Here is a 19647-nt window from a genome sequence, read left to right on the forward strand (position 1 = left end):
GGCGGCGGGAGGAGACGTTCCCCCCCGCCCGGCATCGGAGCTTCGTTCCGATGCCCGGCGGCGGGAGGAGACGTCCCCCCCCGCCGGGCATCGGAGCTTCCTTCCGATGCCCGGCGGCGGGAGGAGACTCCCCCCCCCTGCCGGGCATCGGAGCTTCCTTCCGATGCCCGGCGGCGGGAGGAGTCACCCCCCCCCGCCGAGCATCGGAGCTTCGTTCCGATGCCCGGCGGCGGGAGGAGACGTTCCCCCCCCGCCCGGCATCGGAGCTTCGTTCCGATGCCCGGCGGCGGGAGGAGACGTTCCCCCCCCCGCCATCAGAGCTTCGTTCCGATGCCCGGCGGCGGGAGGAGACGTCCCCCCCCCCCGCCGTGCATCGGAGCTTCCTTCTGATGCCCGGCGGCGGGAGGAGGCGTTCCCCCCCCGGGCATCGGAGCTTCCTTCCGATGCCCGGCGGCGGGAGGAGGTCCGAGGACAGTGGGGAAGACGCGCTGCGCTTCCCCGCTGTCCCGGAAATTTCCCTATGGGCTGTCGTCTTGCAAAGCAAGCCCATAGGGAAATTCGTTTTGCGAAGCGCCTCCAAAACGGAAAACCCTTTCGTCTAGCGGGTTTTCCGTCTTGCGAGGCGTTCGTATTGCGGGGTACCACTGTATTTATATATGCCACTACTGCACCCCGTGTTTTGGTAGCCCAAAAATGGAAAATGAGCGGGGTCTCAACCAAAAAGGAGTGGTAACTTAAGTTGACAGAATATGTGCAGCTTGCAGACTTAACATGTAAAATAAGAGAACAAGAAGAACATATGTTTAGAGAAGACTGGAAAATGTTTATTGAATATATGGGAAATAATTGTATACAGCTGAAAATGCTGGCAGCATTAAGATAAATTCAACCCCGTGTAAATAAGTTATGATGGATGCAATAATGGAATACTGAATAGTATAGTTTCTGTAAAAAATGCAGGGATTTATGATATGTAAAATGAACCATGGAAAGAGAAGAAGGGAAGTCATTGATATTTTAAGGATGTAAAAATGAGCACTTTAAATTGTAAAAGAGAAAAATTAATAAAAATTATATACCAAAAAAGAAAAGAAAAAAGAACCTCCATCTCTCCAGGATTGAAACACAATTTATTGGCCCTCATCCTGTCCACCACTGCATCCAGACTCCGATTCAAAGCTTTCACAGCCTTTCCTGATTCGGATGTTATGGAGGAGTAGAGCTGAGTGTCATCAGCATACTGATGGCACCTTGCTCCAAAACTCCTAATGATCGTTCCCAATGGCTTCATACAGGTATTAAATACCATTAGGGAGAGAATGGTACCCTGCGGGATCCCACACCACAAATGCCAGGGGGTGCAAGGAAAACTCACTCAGTTCTACTCTCTGGAAATGACCCTGAAGAGCACTGGGAGAGCAAGCAGAGGTAACAGGATTGCACTCCCTTTGTCCCTCTCATGATAAAGGTCAGCAAGGCTGATTCAGTTCCAAAACCAGATCTGAACCCAAATTGTAGTGGATCTAGATAATCAGACATACCCAGGAATAACCACAGTTGCTCCGCAACCACCCTCTCCACCACCTTTGCCAAGAAACAGGTGTTGGTGTTTTTAATGTTCTGAGAAGTTTTTAATGTTTGATGTTTTGTCGAGTTTTCAATATTCTGTTGGGAGCCGCCCAGAGTGGCTAGGAAAACGCAGCCAGATGGGTGGGGTATAAATAATAAATTATTACTATTATTATTATTATTACTACCCGTTTATATATGTCATACTTTGCTGGGTCTAGGGTAGGATTTTTAAGAAGTGAATGTTTTATTTAGCTTTCATTGTCTTTTTGCTTTGTTTGGTTTTTTAAAACTGTAACTGTAACATACCATGAGATTTTAACTACAGTGGTACCTCGGGTTACATATGCTTCAGGTTACATACGCTTCAGGTTACAGACTCCACTAACCCAGAAATAGTGCTTCAGATTAAGAACTTTGCTTCAGGATGAGAACAGAAATCGTGCTCTGGCGGCACGGCAGCAGCGGGAGGCCCCATTAGCTAAAGTGGTGCTTCAGGTTAAGAACAGTTTCAGGTTAAGAACGGACCTCCGGAACGAATTAGGTACTTAACCCAAGGTACCACTGTATAAGGTTTAAAGCAATATACAGTAAAAAAAATTGCTTCACTGCAGAAAGACAAGGAAGCTGCCCCAGAAATCAAGGGTACCAAAGTGTAAATGCAGGTATGCAGCTAAATTCTGCAGCACTCAAAACTCCAAAGCTATTCGAGGTTCAGAGCAAAACCAGCCTGGGTAGCTGTGGCAATACTGAAGATGAAGTCCCGAACATGAGTGCGCTACTTCAGTTGTTCCACAAGCAGGTAAAAGCAGGAACACCTGTGCCTTAGGCTTGCCTCAAAGCCAACAGAACTATTTGCAGGTGTGTTATAGCACAACTGCGACGCCAAACACCCGCCAAATTCCTCATGTCCTCCCCATAACACAGAGAGAAATGCAATGCAATGTCCTCAGGTTGTATTCCAGGCAGGCAAACACATGCAAACAACGCTGCAAATAATAATATTTGGGAAAGGAAAATGCCCAAGAGGATGGTGTTGCTTCACATATTTCTCTCCTCATAGGATTGCTTATTTAGCCTAGTTATTTAGCAAGGCTTGGTTCTAGAGAATCATAGCTCAGCCAAGCTGCGTTCACAGCACAGCATCACACACACATTTTGCCCTCTCACAGCAACTTTGAAAGAATGGAGACATACCGTACCCCACAGCGAATGCGATCAGGCTGCACTGTAACTAGGCTTCCTAGTCTGGTCACCAAGTTCCCGTGCTCTCGGCTCATTGCAATATTGCACGAATGGTGTGCATCTCTGTCGTCTTCCGCTTCTGCATCAGTCACTGAATCACAGCCAGAATCTAAGTGCAGGGCAAAGGTTAATGTTACTTCTCAATGCAGTCCAGCCAGAAGTTCGCTAATTAACTAAGAAAGACCCTTAAAAAGAAGTCGAATGGTTTAATGAAAGCTAGTGCTAGCAAGCATGCACATTCTGCACACAGGGATTATCTTACATTGGCCTCAAGCATAAATTAGTTGGAATTAACTAATTAGTGGGCTCTTTAGGCCACTGGACTCATTTTAAGCTGCAGGTGCTAAGGCAGAATTAAGTGGGGCCTGGATGAGTTTGTGACCCACTGGCTTCACTCAGATTCAGTTGGGAAAATGACACTTTGGGTTTTCAAAATGCCTGATATGGATGTGACGGAATCAATCTCTGATGCTTCCACTGTGCCTACCATGTCACTCCCTCCACCTCAGGAGTGGTCAAGGCACTGTGCCTGAATTTGTCTCTCCAGAGGGTGGTACACCACCCATTCCACCCACCTATCAAGAGACAGAAACACCTCCCCTGTCATCTAGGTCCTGGAGATGCCAGCAAGGGGCATAAAAAAGTGGTTCAGGCCTCCAGGCAGAGTTCCTCCCAAGTTCCTTAAGTGTTTGCCCATATACAGTCCAGGAAGAACAGTTTCCCCAACTTGATTCTGTATTCAGTTACAGATAGGTAGCCGTGTTGGTCTGCCATAGTCAAAATAAAAAAAATCCTTCCAGTAGCACCTTAAAGACCAACTAAGTTAGTTCTTGGTATGAGCTTTCGTGTGCATGCACACTTCTTCAGATACACTGAAACAGAAGTTGCCAGATCCTTCTATATAGTGAGAAGGTGGGGAGGGGTATTACTCAGAAGGGTGGTGGGAATGGGAGATTGGCAGATGGCTGAATAAATGGACATAAATCTGACATCAAGAATCACAAAACAGAGAAACCAGTAGGAGAACATTTCAATCTCCCAGGACATTCTATACAAGATCTCAAAGTAGCTGTTTTATTACAAAGGAATTTCAGAAATAGACTGGAAAGAGAAGCTGCTGAATTGCAACTCATTACCAAACTCAAAACCATGGAGAGACCTGGTCTGAACAAAGACATTGGATTCTTATCTCATTATACATGACTAAGCCATTTTTCACCTTCTCACCCCTTGCCTTTTCCTGTAAGACCTATTGCAGTCGTTAAGAGTCGTCAACAGGCTCATCTCAGCTATCTGCCAATCTCCCATTCCCACCACCCTTCTGAGTAATACCCCTCCCCACCTTCTCAATATATAGAAGGATCTGGCAACTTCTGTTTCAGTGTATCTGAAGAAGTGTGCATGCACACGAAAGCTCATACCAAGAACTAACTTAGTTGGTCTTTAAGGTGCTACTGGAAGGAATTTTTTTATTTTGATTCTGTATTGTTTGCACTAAGGATTAAGCGTTTCACACAAGGGCCGAGCTACACATTCTCCACAGAAGACTTTTGATTTGAGATGTGAATAGTGGGGATGGAGAACAGCAACCCCTGGCAAATTTTGAGCTGATGGTAAGTGAAACTTTGGGGTGGCTGAAACACTTCCCCGCCACTGCCAGGTCCTCCTGCCTGGCAGCAGCTGCCACCCCCTCCAAAAAAAGCCCCCTGAAGAGACATTAAATAGCAGCACTCTGACAGGGACTTCTGGAGGAAATGGTGGGCGTTAATATTTTTAAAGACATCTTCGTCAAACGATGCAGTAACATCACATAGTATTGCTTCAGGGAGTTTTGGCGGTGGGGGTAATAGCTAATAAAAGCTCCAGTGGCAACAGCGAGTTTCAGCTACTGCATCTACCATTCCACATCTTGAAAAATCACCTCTCCCCACCCCCTCAAATTTTGTAGCCCACGAATGAGAGTGAAATGGAAGATTGCATTCTGACACTACATGAACCCTATAGAACAGTGTTTGAGATTTGCTCCTTAAGGCAATAAAATCTGTGAAGTTCATGATCATCAAGTGTCACTGCTTGTGCAGGTATATTTGGACCAAATATGGAGTGTTCACAAACACAGTGTTTTTTCCTTAGTTTCTCTCCCCCCCTTTAAAGAAGATGTCTCTTTAAATATCAAGAGTACCAGTTCAAAATAACAACTTTCCATTCATCCCAGGTCTTTGTGAGAGTGAAGTTGTTTGAGATTGTGTTTATCTCATCAAAATCACGAGAGATCTTGCAGAGTGCAAGAGGTCTCATCCGAAATCGGCACTGATGCCTATGCCATGTGGGCAATGCAGGTGTCATCGTCAGAGTGACGCTTTCCATTTCACCTCAAGTGCTGAAACAGGACGCCCTGCCCCTAACAGGGGTGTCCAAACTTTTTACAAAGAGGGCCAGATTTGATGAAGTGGACATGTTTGAGGGCTGACCAAAGTTGTTGAGGTTTTTTTAGGATAGCTGAGCTTTTTGCTTTTTTTTTTTAGGATTTTGCCCCAGGACATATACAGTGGTACCTCTGGTTACGTACTTAATTCGTTCTGGAGGTCTGTTCTTAGCCTGAAACTGTTCTTAACCTGAAGCACCACTTTAGCTAATGGGGCCTCCTGCTGCTGCCGCGCCACCGGAGCACGATTTCTGTTCTCATCCTGAAGCAAAGTTCTTAACTTGAGGTATTATTTCTGGGTTAGTGGAGTCTGTAACCTGAAGCGTCTGTAACCTGAAGCGTCTGTAACCCGAGGTACCACCGTACTGCCACGGGGACTAGATTAAATCAAACGGTGGGCCAAATTAGGCCCCCGAAATGGACTTTGGATATGTCTGCCCTAGGAAGTCCAGATTGGCATTCGCTGTGTCTGTGAAAACAAAGCCCTCAGTGAGGGCATCTGTTTAGTTCCTGTATCAAAGGTCCTTCGGAAACATATATTTAGATTCCTCTTTTTTATGTGCCTTCTACCGTGAAGATGTAACTATGGAAATGTGCACATGAACAGCACCAGTGACCTCAGTAGAACTTTACTGCTCCATCTGGGCTGTTTGAAAATGTGCTCTCCTGAGTGCGTTGCAAACCTCCACAGGCATATAACCTCCAACTGCAATAAGCAGGTACTAACAAGCTAGCAAGTTGCGAACCTTTGCGCTAAACTACTGAACAACTGAACCAGACTACTGTGACTTTCAGACATTTTCAAACTCATGCAGCTCTTTTAATGAGCCAAGCAATGTGATAAGAATCACCCACATGGTTGAACACTATGTAGTTTTCACTTCTGAAGTATCATTTTGGTTAAGTTTTTGCCTTTTTAAATCTCTGCCACAAAAGCCACAAATTCTTATAGCGGGATATTTTTAGCATCGCTCTGCTTGTGGTTAAGATTCATTTTTAACTTCGCTATGATGGTGGTTTGTATGATACCTTTAGCTCTTAGGCTTACAGACGCAGCCTAAACATATTTGCTCGGAAATGGGTACCGCAAATTTCATTTTCTACTCAGGAAGCTTGGGGTTTGTAAACTCTTAAGGTGCATGTGCTCAGAAGCAACACAATATGCTGAACTTGCAATTTACTTGGTTCTCTGGGCATTCCCACTGACAAGGATCCTGTCACTTAAACTTTGGTTTGTAACAAAGCTTTCCCGCTAAATATTTTGGCAAATCGTTTGGATCAAATTTGCAGCCTTAGGAATCAACAGGAACGAGGCCTCTCTTTGCAGATTTTATAGCCTGGCTCTCTGGGCACAAGGGGCTGGGATGAATGCTAAGGTCAGTAGAATATAAACAGGAAGTAAGCATGCTTAGGCTTGAAGCCTCTGAAATGCATATGCTGAACATTCCTGCAGGCACACCTTAGCAACAATTCCTCAGCATCTTAACAACTGGAGCACAATGGCGAGTGGTGGAAATCTCACTCTGAATACAACCGAATATGTGTTAAGTCATATTTCTTCTTGTTGCTGCTGCTGTTAATTCAATTTATATACAGCCCACAGGTCTCAGGGCGGTTCACAAGATCAAATCACAAAATAAAATCGCAAAATACATAATCAAAACAAAAGTAACACAATAACCCCCCTGTGGCATTTGCCCTCCTAGGTGGGTCATAAGGAAAGGGTTAAATGAGTGTGAAGCGATTGGCCAGTGGGAACCCAAGGGGAGGAGTTAGAGTTAAGAGTTGTTGGAAAGTTAATTGGGAGTTGGAGAAGGAAGAGGGAGGATAAGTCTGTGGGTTGGTCGAGTTGTGTTGTGAGAGTGAGAGAAACTGATAGGAGGAGTCAGATAGACAGTTGGGATAATCAGTTAGCAGTTATTAGGAAAGGTATAGGCCGGTATAGAAACTAAGATTAAGAAACTGACAAGAAAAATTATCTGAAACCATAAACTTGTTCATGCTTATAAAATAAACTTGATTATTTGTTTTAATGTTAACAACTGTCTGGACTCAGTGTGTACCCGCGAGAAATGGGTTGGCGGCAGCGGGAAAGTGATCATAGTGGTGGCACAGGGATCAATAGACCGTCAAACGTCCGGGGACCCTGCATGATTGCCCCCCGCCCCCCCACAACACTTTTTAAAAGGCTATTGGATGTCAATCAGTCAAAGGCATGGTTAAAGAGGAACCTATTTGCCAGGTGCCTAAAGGTGCATAATGAAGCCGCCAGGCAAACTTGCCTGGGGAGAGCATTCCACAGATGGGGAGCCACTGCAGAGAAGGCCCCGTTCTCATGTTGCCACCCTCCGGACCTCTCGAGGAGGAGGCACACGAAGAAGGGCCTCAGAAGTTGATCTCAGGGTCCGGGTAGGTTCATATGGAAAGAGGCGGTCCTTGAGGTATACTTCTCTGCTGGTATCCTCAAGGAGTTGCCTGGTCGAGTTGTTCCATGTGGTCCAGAGATTAGTTAACCCAGATTTGGGCATGTTGAACTTTGTAGCACATGGTGACTATCTCTGAGCTGCTCTGACAAAGTCTCTTGACTTCGTAACAACTCATCAAATCTGGCTGCAGTGCCCAATGCTACATCTGGCCCAGTTTCAAGGGATCGTTTCCTGTTGGTGTGGCCCAGTGACGTGGACAGGATACTTGCAGCAGTGCATCTGACCACATGCCCTCTGGGGCTCCTGCTCTCCCTGGCTGCTTAAAGCTAGCCAGAGTGGGGTGACCAGGTGGGCCGAGGATGTTGTGATTGATGCATGCTCAGAAAGAGTCCGCTCCTTAAACAGCCCACACTGGACCCAATGGTGTGTAGTAACGACCAGCCAACACTACTTTTGGGGGAAAGATGGTGAAGAGGGTTGTGGTGGAGCAAATGCAAGTGTTCCTGGATGAAATGTCATTCTGGGCTCAGGCCTGGAATCAGTTTTGGTCATCCTGTTGGATGATTTTTTTACTGAGAGACAGAGGACCCTGTTACTGTTACACAATCTCTCACTGGCTTTTGATACCATTCAAAATGGTACCCACTTTGACCGAAGGTTCAGGATGGGCATCGGAGGCATTATATTACAGTGCTTTCGTTCCCACCTGCATGGTCGAGTCCAAAGAGCAGCACTGGGCAAGTGCTCTTCAACTCCCTGGCACTTGGGCTATGGAGTACTGCAGGGAACACTGAGTTTGATTTCTGGGAAGGTGGAGGCTCCGTGGGTAGGCAGTTCTCATGTAGAGAAGACATGCCAATTGCCTGTTATGGCAATGCAATGTCCCAGCAGCACTAAAGGGCTCTACCCTCAAGGCATGCAGATGTTTTAGCAGTTTAGCTTTGAAGTTTGGCTTTACCAAGACTTGACATTACTTTCACTAGCCCTCGTTTCTATGGTTACCAAATACTGGTATATAATAAGGTCACATAGTATTTTATTTTCCATCCATGCTCGCTTACTAAGGCTGGCATCACCTGTTTTCTGGCTCTTATTCTCTTGGACTTAGATGGCAGCAATACCATGTATGAGAGAGTCTTCTCTGCAGTGGCTCCCAGGTTTTGGGTAATGACCTCCCCTTCAAGTTGCATTTCACACCATCGTTGCGTGCTTTGCAACGATTGGTCATGGCACACCTTTGGTTGAACAGATGTCTTCTCTCCTCCTACACAGCTGTTTTGCACAGCTGTTTCATTAACTTAATTAGTGGTTAGTTTTGTAGTTTTATTTTATGTTATCAATGATGATTTGTACTTGCTTTTAATTGAGTTGCTTTTGTAGCCAACCCTAGGACTATTCAGTGAAGGATGAGTTATATGTGCAAATAATAATTAAGAGTTTGGATTTGGATTTGATTTAATTAAATAAACTGGAAGAAACACCATCCATATATGATATGGTAATAGAGCTTCCCATAAACATTCTGAATTTATAATATTGGCAGCAATTTTCATAAGGTTTGTAAGGTACTGATGAGGTACCCATGACTGAGACGATGGAACAGGAGGCGGATGAGCCACTTAAAGCCACAGTCAAAATCCAAACATTTCAACAGGTATTACCAGGTTACCTCCTTCTGAAATAGCCTTCATGACAGCTTCGACATAGACATCTGGGTCATCATCGTAGGTAAGCTGTTTCCACTGGGACCAGTCCTTGAAGAATTCTTGATAATTCCCACATTCTGATATTCCGCAGAACAGCTTCACCACTTTATGGGGGGGCTGGAGAACCTTCTGCAGGCTCTGAAGGACACCAGGGACATAGAAACTCTCCACTAGCTCAGAGGACAGCAGAATAATGATGCACTTGCTGCTCTTGAAGAGGTCCAGCTCCTCGGTGGAAATAGTAGTTCCGCTCTCCACTTGATAGCTCCAGACTTCTTGGCACGAGCGAAAGATGCTCTCAAGGTAGTTGCACCATTCGCTGGCGTCGTTCCCATATAGAATCAGCACACTGTGTGCACTGGAGTGTCCTTCTGTGAGGGAATAAATAATGTAAACATATTATACAAACGGAATCTTGTTTACAGTGGTGCCTCGCAAGACGAAAAGAATCCGTTCCGTGATTCTCTTCGTCTAGCGGTCTTTTCGTCTTGCGAAGCAAGCCCATTGACGGATTAGAGGATTAGCGCTATTAGCGGCTTTTAGCGGTTTATCAGCTTATTGGATCAGCTGATAAGTGGCTTAGCGGCTTAGAAAAAGGGGGGGGGGAGAGGAAAAAAACCCTGCAGGAACTCGCAAGACATTTTCGTCTTGCGAAGCAAGCCCATAGGAGATTCGTTTTGCGAAGCACCTCCAAAACGGAAAACTCTTTCGTCTAGCGAGTTTTCCGTCTTGCGAGGCATTCGTCTTGCGGGGCACCACTGTATTTGTACATTGCTCAGTTGATAGAGCATAATCCCAAGGTTGTGAGTTTGAGCCCCATGTCAGATAAGATTATTCCTGCAAGGCAGGAGGTTGAGAAGGGACTTGAACCCTGGTCTCCCAGGTCCTAGCCTAACACTCGAACCACTACACCTGTGGCTCATCTTAACCTGCCCTAGTTAAATCACCAAGCTTCACAGCAGCGGGCAAGGTAAACAGGATTAGGACAGAAGTGTGTCAATAACGACTACGAACAAACCAGTGTTTGGTAACCATAGAAATGAGGTCTGGTGAAACAAAACTTTTTAGCAATTTGTGCGCAACCTACCTACCAATGCAATTGAGGTACAATCCCGCAAACCATTTAGGCTGCTTAAATATCTTAAAATTAAAATGACACATCTTCTGTATAATTTAGCATTCATCTCAGAAGAAGTATATATCTTGATCTAGCAGTAGTTATATCCTCTGTCTTTACATTGTGCTGGAAATCGGTCAGTTACATGTGATAAATAGTTGTGAATCATCTGCCTCTAAGTAGTAAATGTAGCAATTCTTTTGGTTCCGTAGACATGTGCAGAGCATGCTCATGCATGACACATGAACTGATATTATTCTGCTCAAATCGCTGCTGTGTTACATGTAATCTACATTTCTTTAGAGCACAGAAAGCACTCTTCATAGAATTATTACTCCAAGAAGCTTTACACAAAAGCATCCATCAGTTTATGATGCAGAAAAAATATATGAGCCTCTCCTTTTGAACATAATATAGCAGGGATTCTCTTACCAGGCAACTGTTGGTTGAAGGAGCTATTTGATCAACAGTAGTGAGATCAACCACAGGAAGTGGTTTTCATTTCCCCATTTTTTGTTAAACTGAATTGTTCTTTTATACCTTTATGCATAGAATCATGGGATTAACATATAATGTTGATACATGGCAAGAAAACTCAATGAAGCTCCCAGTGAGTTCTGGAGCTAACAGCTCAAGCTCCTTCCTCCTGATTGCTTGATTTGGCATTAAAGATGTGCCAATTACTCATAAAATTTAACAAAAGCTTAGCCATGTGAACTTTAGCACAGCTGAAGTAAAAGAAAGACTACCATTTGTTCAGCTGGCAATGCATAACAAAACATCTTGTAGTGCTAATAATTCACTGCAATTGTTGACAAAAGCTATCAAAGCTTCACGGCTTCTTCAGGAAACTGCACCTTGGAAGAGATCTTTGTGCAAACTGGGAGAAAACAACTTACCGAGCTTGGAAATCCTGGAACAAACAGCAAGCTGTATAGGATTATACAACACAACAGTCCAACTATAAAACCTTGTTACCTGGTGGCCCTGGCACATCTAGACAAGAGGGAATAGGGTTGGGGTGACAGTCCTCACTTGCTAAAATGGTAAATCCTAGCACAAGTCAATTATGCCGGAAGCCTGCTGTGTGAAAAGCATGGCAGCTTAGATCAATATATTGAATTAACCTCCCAAGGCTTACTGTTTGGAGCTCTTTGTACCCCTTACAATTGCCAGGTCCTAACATGGCAGTGACAACATTCCTGACAAAATTCCTCATGCGACCGTCCTCTACACTTCTCAGAGCGTCCAGTCCTCCAACCCTTCCTTCTCTGCCAACTTCATTCCTTCCAATAATGGCATCCTGTCTTGAGACCTTGTGGGAGATTTTGCCGAGGTTCGACATGCTCAATGACTCGTCCTTCTTTTCTTTCATTCAGTTTCTTCAGCAAGCATTGCTCCCTCAAGTCTCTGCTTTGCGGACAAATCCATAATTCGTTCCCCATCTGCTATCCACTCCGAATTGTGGCTCTGGACTTCTCCCCTCAATCTACTCCTATACCCTCCAAGTGTCCCTATTTTCCAGGGACAGTCCCGGAATTACACAAGCCGTCCCGGTTTCTGATTTGATCTTAGAATGTCCCGGTTTTCCTTTTTCCTCCCTTCCACATCCCAGAGAACAATTAAAAGTGGTGTGTGTATGTAGGTGCAAAAATTGAGTCTTGTTTATACTGAAAATAAAAATCCTGCACCAAATGAAGGAAATGGTGAAGTGGCCGACGAAACCCTTCCTATCATTTTTAAGGAAAAGGTCACCAATCCTCTTTAAATTATTTAATTGCAGGCAACCATTTAAAAGAAAAAGAAAAAAGAAAATGCATTTAGTGCTTATTCCTTTATTATTAATGGAACCTTGCACTGTCTACTGAGAAGTTAAGTCCCACTGAATTCAACAGAGCTTACTCACAGGTAACTGGGTAAAGACTGGGCAGCCTTACACTGCAATCCTAAGCATTTTTACTCAGAACTAAGTCCCACTGAGTTCAACAGGATTTACTCTCTGGTATGTGCCTGATCATTCTCAAGGTTTCTGTTGTTGTTGTTGTTGTCACCTGCCTTTCCACCTGACAGGGACTCAAGGCAGCTTGCAGCTAAAATTTTATTTCATTCCATATCTGTTGAAGGTGTTGTCCATAATCCCTTCCCTCACACATTTCTTTACAACAATCCTGCGAAGTAGGCTAGGCTGAGAGGTTGTCATTGGCTCAAGGCGGCAGATGAATATGTGTATATGATGTATATGTTTGCGGCAAGGTCAAACGCGGGAGAAGCTTCCTGATGCAGAATGTCTCTATTTCTATCAGAGAAATGTTGGAGGGAATGCACTCCCAGCCACGCCATAGCACCAGTGGCGTAGCATGGGTTGTCAGCACCCGGGGCAAGGCAAGTAATTTGCGCCCCCTAACCCGTGGATTTGCGCCCCCTAACCCTAACCCCCAGGTGTTGCGCCCGGTGCGGCCGGCCCCCCCTGCACCCCCCATGCTACGCCACTGCATAGCACACACCCTCTCTTGGCCTTATCAGGGGCCCTCTCGCATCAGCCCATTTCTACCTCACACCAACTTCCTTTCTCTCCAGCTCTTCCCTCAGCTATGCTGGCCCTGCACTCCTGTGACCTCAGCCTGCTCTATAAGTCAACTTCTGTACCTAAGGCCTATGAGAGGTTCATAACCCCACCAAAGGGGGCATTTCCCCATTTTGAAAGATGCCAAACAGAAAGCTATGGGATAAGTTCCCCACGAGCAGAGCAGCCCCCGCAGGGAGCAAAAAGGCTTTAAAAAGAACTTTCAGGAAGAAAAGTACACGTGGGGAAAGTTAATCTGCTCCCAGGAACCTGGTCCCATGGCGCTTTCAATCGCCCTTCACTCCTTTCTCATTTTGTAGGGGTGTGGCACAGGGCTGGCCCAAAACCTTTTGCTCCCTGAGGTGAAAAACAAGATGGCGGCTCTCTTTAGTCAACATACAGAAGCTGACTAGACTGGGAAGTGATTCTTAGTTCACTGCTGGAAGTGGGGTAGTATCCTTCACAACGAATGCAGTAGGTTAGCTTGCAGGGGCCAGAATATGTCACATAGGGTACATAGCTCTCTTCCCCGAGGGGAAATAAGAGGAACAGCAAGGCAGCTGCCACCACTGGCACCCAGCATCTGCTGCCTGAGGTGGTTGGTTCACTTTGCCTAATGGTAGGGCTAGCCCCAATGAAGCATGACTTGAGCTGGGCTATGGGTGCATTGTGTTCAGCCTTCAAAGAGGCTGTCATGCAATTCATTACACCTTTATTTCCCAAGGCAGTAGCCTAATGGGTGGACCGGGCACTCCCACAAGGTATTACAAGACTTTTAGCTGTCTATATTTTGCCATGGTTGCCTGTGTCCAGCTAATACTTCATATTGTCTTGGAAGTATAGGGTGAATAAGAATCTGACTGCATTTGATGTTGAAGATTTGTAATCAGATCTCCCAATATTTTTTATTGGCTTCAAAGCAGCAACAAGGGTCTCCTAAGTTGATCTGAGAAGTGAGTGCTGACATAGGCTTGACACTGCACTAAGTTAGCAGCCTTCTCCCTGCTGTTTTGATACAGCATCAGTCATTCCAGCCATGACTCTTCCCATAGTATAGTAGTTTGGTCCTATGTTGCTAGAACACAGCCGTGATAGCTTGGGAAAGCAGGCAAGGTCTTCTCGTTGCATAAAATTATTTGAAATGTGAGCCGCCTTGAGGAATTTGATGCACTGAATGCCAAGATATGCATACAATAAACAGGAATTAAAATAGCTATAATTTCACATACAGTTGCATTGTACTTCCTTTGTATGCGCTTCTGGGTAATGTGGGTGTGATCCTCATGTGAGAATAGCTCATGCAGCTCGCCATAAGGGACATGCATGAGTTCCCCCTTTGTAAATTACTCTCACGGAAGCACACAGACAAAAAAGGAAGAGAAACTCCCTTGTGCTTTCTGCCTCAGACTGCAGTCTTTAGCAGACTTGGGGATGCAGAGAAGACAATTGATTTAAATAAAGCTAGTTGTGGCTGGCTTTGCACAGGGCACACATCCTATCCTGCTAATATGTGAAGCCACCCTTGGAATGATGCTCGGTCTGATGCAAACTACCATTCTGCTGCTTACATCGGACTACAACAACAAGCTCAGCAAGCCTGTCTAATGCCTTTTTTAAATTGGCAGTGCTCAGTCCCCAATTCAGCAGTGGAACTCGAGTGAACACAAGTGAAGCAAGCTGAGAAGTGCTGCCAAGCTCGATCACTTCCAAAAACAATCCCTAACTATTAGTGTTACCCAATCTGCATATCCAAACAAGAAAGGACCTTGAACTGCTGATTCATAACTGTCAAGATTGTTCTGAGTGAGAGTTTTAGAGGCCAGCATGGGAGGGAGGGGGGTAATTTCAACAGCCCAAACTTTTAACACCCTGACTACATATGACAGTCCAGGTAAAATTATACAAGAAATCTAACAATAAGAGATTAAGGCTGCAGTCCTCTAAACCCTACTGGAGTCAGTGGGATTTGCTTCTGAACAGACATGTATAGAGCAGATTGCGCTGTAAGACTGCAGTTCTTACTTGACAGCAAGCTTAATTTAGATGAGCGAAATTTATGAGCCAATTCCCCGCCCGAATAAATATGCACAGGATCAGGGTGCTAAGTAGCAATCGTATGCACTGACAGTCATTTTTAACGTCACTGAGCACAGGTGCGCCTAACTATGCATGGAACACGACTGTGTGCGGCACAGTTAGCTGGGAGGAAGCCCCACTGGATATACAGGGCTTGCTCTTGAGTAAACATGCATAGGATTGGGATGCAATACAGTACTACAATCCTAAGCATCTGGTAGGACCTGAAGTCTGTGGGGCATTTCCTTCCGACTAAACATACTGCAACACTGGATCAGCAGGATGTATGAACCAACACACACATCTATATAATAGTTGGGATCAAGTAGGATCACCTTTTCCACCCGTGAAACAGACGGGGGTCTAATTGTCCCACCTGATCTGCATCGATTTGGTGAGCTTGGGCAAAGCGCACTTTTAGGGCTTCTATTGCCGAGGTCAAACTGACCAAGCAGCCGGGTCTGGGCTGGAGAAAGGAAACATGGGGCCCGTCCAAGCCACCAAGGGCTTCCGAGGTCCTCGGGGTGGCCACCAGTTTTTTTCGGTTAAGGAAGGCACCTCAAAGTTAAGATCGCAGAACCCGACTTCTGCTTCTCTCCCCCTCTACAAGGCGGTCTGTAGGGCGGCGAAGGGAGCTTGTGAACCCCCAGGCGGCTCTGCGTAAGCCCCCTTCGCCGGGATAGGGAGGCGTCCGGAGAGGCGCCTCCGGCTCCGGCTTTGCGCGCCACGGAAAGCGCTCCTCAGAAAGCGCACTTACCTGGAGCTGCCGCCGCCATGCCGAACTTCTTGGCCTCGGGGAAGCCGAGCTCCGGCCGGCAGCCAGAGGAGGAAAACCGACGGGGCGCTCCCGCTAATCGCGCGGGGCGCCTGGCCCCGTGGGCGCTGCGGGACAGAGAGAGGGAGAGAGAGAAGCGGAAGGGCTGGCTCCCTGCGCGCCTCTGCAAGAGCCTGGCTGAGGGCGGAGACCACTTCCTCCCTTTCCACTCTCCCCTGCACGAAAGTAAATGGGGGGTGGGAGCCAACCGCTTCTCGGAGGTGGGGGGGGGGAGATACCCCGTGGTGGTATATCACCCTGACGTCCTCTGAGAAGGATGGGTTTTTAATTTAATTTAATTTTTAAAACATATCCCGGGGAAATAGACCCGACCTCTGCCTTGCGTTACCAGATAGTAGTAATATGCAAAACAAAACTAGTACATTCCCCCCCCCCCCGTGTGGAAAAGTCTGGGCTATGCTATTCTTGATGCGTGGGGGTTTCATACCTGACTTTATGAAGGAGGTGTTACAACACCCCTAATAAGAAGGACAGGTCATCCTATCAGGCTGAACACACACTTTTACCTGTGGTTGATTTTGGTCTTGGAACGGCAGTGCAGTGCCCATCGTTGGCCATCTCTGAGCAATGCACTCCAAAGGGTGTTGATTTATTTGATTTATGTACCATCTTTTATCCAAAGATGCCAGGGCAGAGTACAACATTATTATAATTTATGGAGCCTAATAATAATAAAATAATGCAGAGCATGAGAATAACAGGCCATAGATTATTTAATGGCCAAATGCCTGGGTAAAGAGGAGCGTTTTCACTTGGCACCTAAAGATATGTAATGAAGGTGCCAGGAGAGCCTCCTTGGGGGGAGCATTCCACAATCGGAGCCACCACTAAAAAGGCCATACTTGTGTTGCCCCCCCCCCCGAACCTCTCAGGGAGGAAGGACATAGAGAAAGGCCTTGGATGACAAACACAGGGTCTGGGTTGATTTGTGTGGTGAGCCATGTAAGGCTTTATAGGACGGCACCAGCAGTTTTAATTGGGCCCGCTAAATAACTGGCAGGCAGTGCTGTTTTTTGTTACAATTATATTCACTAAGCATTTAGAGGCAAACTGCTTTGATATTTTTTCTACAAACAAGAGATAAATAAATTTTATGCAACAAATAAATTATTGAATTTGAACTTTCTGAAACAATATGAGAAATAAGCCATCCTTTGAAATTTACACTTATCCATATTTTGCATTGCGTTTCTCCAACCAACCAAAGTTTTAAAATGGGATATAAAGTGAAAATAACATACAAAAAATGCACTATACAGGGGGAAATTGCTTGTAAAAATGTGCACATTAATCAAAACTTATGAATATTTAATCACAAATTGCAACAGAAATGTGAACTGAATTTTAGATCAGAAAAATGAGAACCCAAGAGCACCAAGATTGAAAAATCCTTCAATCCCCAGATCATTTGTGCTATGCTCCAGATCTCATGCCCCCATGACATGAATTTTTTTCTGTGCTTATTACACTTTTGGGCACAGTGCCAGGGAGACAGACCCCCTTCAAACTACCACCTTAATTTGCTCAGATACCTAGATTTGCATATATAGTGCATATACAAATTTGTTTCATGAGGCTGTGCTCCCAAGTCTTAAGTGCCTAGCAATGTCCTTGATGTGAAACAGCCCGTTGCATTCCTTGATGGGTGAGGAATACCTGTTTCTTCTATAAGTCTGATACTACTTTTCTTCTTTCCTTCCATGCTGGTCTGGTGCCCTACACTAACCCATAGGATAATAAGAAGAGCTTGTGTTAGTGGCTGCCAGCCTAACCTAACAATTGGGCCAGTCTTTTACAATGCAATGGTATACATGCTTACTTAGGAGTAAGTTCCCTGTGATCCACCTACTTCTGTAAACATGCACACAGGGTTATGCTATGAGTCTTTTGCAGCCCAAGCATTACACAAATGAATTTCGCAGGACTTACTATTATTATGCATTGTTAGATACGAAAATTTTGTTAGTTGCTTTATCTTGCCCAGGGCAACCCAAAGCAACTTACAATAAACAGACAGACAATATACCCCATACTGATATGTTAAAAACAAGAGGAAAGAGAAATACAATAAAAACATCCCACCCACTTTCTCTCATATAAGTGTGTATAGGAATGCAGCCTCAGTTGTTGTGAACAAAATTTCTAAGTCATATTAAGCGAAGAATTGTCAGACTAGAATCTGGGAGCTCTGGATTCAAATTCCAACTCAGTAACAAAGCACACTGGGTGGCCTTGGGCCAGTCACTGTCTCTCAGCCTAACCTACTTCCCGGGGTTATTGTGAGAATAGTAAGGAGACAGGGAGACATTACCCTGGGTCACTTGGTAGATTATAAATACAATTGGCTTTTTTTCAGTCAGAACTCAGCAGAACTCAGTTCTGGCATCTCTTAGGTGGGTGCCATTGCCACTACAAGAGAACAAGGAAGGCATTCATGGTGAGTTCCGGCACCTATTTTTCTAGAAAAATAGTGCTGAATACAATATAAATAAGTAAATAATCTGGCATATGCACTTCTCAACATGGGTGTATCCAGGGGGGTGCAGTGAGGGGCAGCTGCGCCCCCCAATCAAGTAAATAAATAGAAATACTTAACTAACTGACCAATTGTATTACAGATAACTCGGTTCTCCCTCCCCCCCCACACACACATAATGCCTACCCCCTGTAAAATAAATCGTGGCTAGACCCATGCTTCTCAACACATATACGTGTTTAGTTCTGCCGTCTCCCAACCTGTCTGAACCTAATTTTGAGAATGATAAAGGCGCTTAGCATTATCTGCAGCCAATATTCCTTGGAATGTCTGTCGCTTTAAACCAGTGTAACTCCGGTTTTTGCTCTGGTTCGTGCATCAGTGTAAGAAAGAGCATTGCTAGCCACATCAGAAACCCTTCGAGTTAAGGACTCCCGCGGCACAGATTTTCCCTTTGGGCTACCATTGAAACCCTAACGGGAGCTCGCCACCTACCGCCTTTTCCAAGGTAAAGAAAGAAGTAGTCAACGTGTCGGCCGTCAGGTGTTCCTGGACTACATTTCCCATCATCCCTGGCGATATGAACCATGCTGGCTGAACATGCGATATCCCTCTATCCGCAAACAATTCAACGGTCGTCTTATATTCTCGTGTAGCAAACAAATAAACTAAATATCCACCGTGGGCTCGACAACCGAAACATTCCTACTTGCATTCACTTCTGAAATCAAGACGCTTTGAGCTTCACAAGCGTTTACGCGCTGCGTAAAATCGCACCGCGTCAGCGCAAAAACGCCAAAGGTTGCCACAAGCCGCTGGCGGAGCTGCTTTTTTAATAAGTAATAATAATAAAAATAGTCAGATAGTGCCCAATTAAAACCCCAAGATCCCAGACATCTCTCTTTTTAAAATAATCCCAAAATAAGGGGAGGCCAGCAGTAGCGGGGAGGGAGAGAGCGAGAGCGAAAAGTCGATTGAATTTTGCGCGGTGTCCCTTGACACTTTTCCCTATCTGTATGTTTTGGGGTGGTGGGTTTTGTTGTTGTTGACGGGAGCCACTGCTTTTCAAATACAGTGGTACCTCGGGTTACATACGCTTCAGGTTACAGACGCTTCAAGTTACAGACTCCGCTAACCCAGAAATAGTACCTCGGGTTAAGAACTTTGCTTCAGGATGAGTACAGAAAGCGTGCAGCGGCGGCGCAGCAG

At 45.4% G+C, this 19647-nt stretch overlaps 1 protein-coding gene across 2 annotated transcripts in view; it reads right to left on the minus strand.

The window, feature by feature from the left end:
• Positions 1–19355, minus strand: part of PIK3AP1 (phosphoinositide-3-kinase adaptor protein 1) — a 54124-nt gene extending 34769 nt beyond the window's left edge. The window contains exons 1-3 of one of the 2 annotated variants that reach the window (XM_081191620.1): positions 18934–19355; positions 9335–9742; positions 2772–2923 (exon numbers count right to left, since the gene is read on the minus strand). In XM_081191620.1, coding sequence (XP_081047746.1) covers positions 2772–2923; positions 9335–9742; positions 18934–19027 — 654 coding nt within the window. In that variant the 5' untranslated portion in view covers positions 19028–19355. Of the gene's footprint in view, positions 1–2771; positions 2924–9334; positions 9743–15884; positions 16058–18933 lie in introns of those variants that run through there. The other variant, XM_081191621.1, reaches the window with a different exon arrangement.
• Positions 19356–19647: the final 292 nt, after the last annotated feature.

The sequence above is a fragment of the Podarcis bocagei genome (assembly GCF_964188305.1).
Source record: "Podarcis bocagei genome assembly, chromosome: 4".
In the NCBI taxonomy this organism is placed as follows: domain Eukaryota; kingdom Metazoa; phylum Chordata; class Lepidosauria; order Squamata; family Lacertidae; genus Podarcis; species Podarcis bocagei.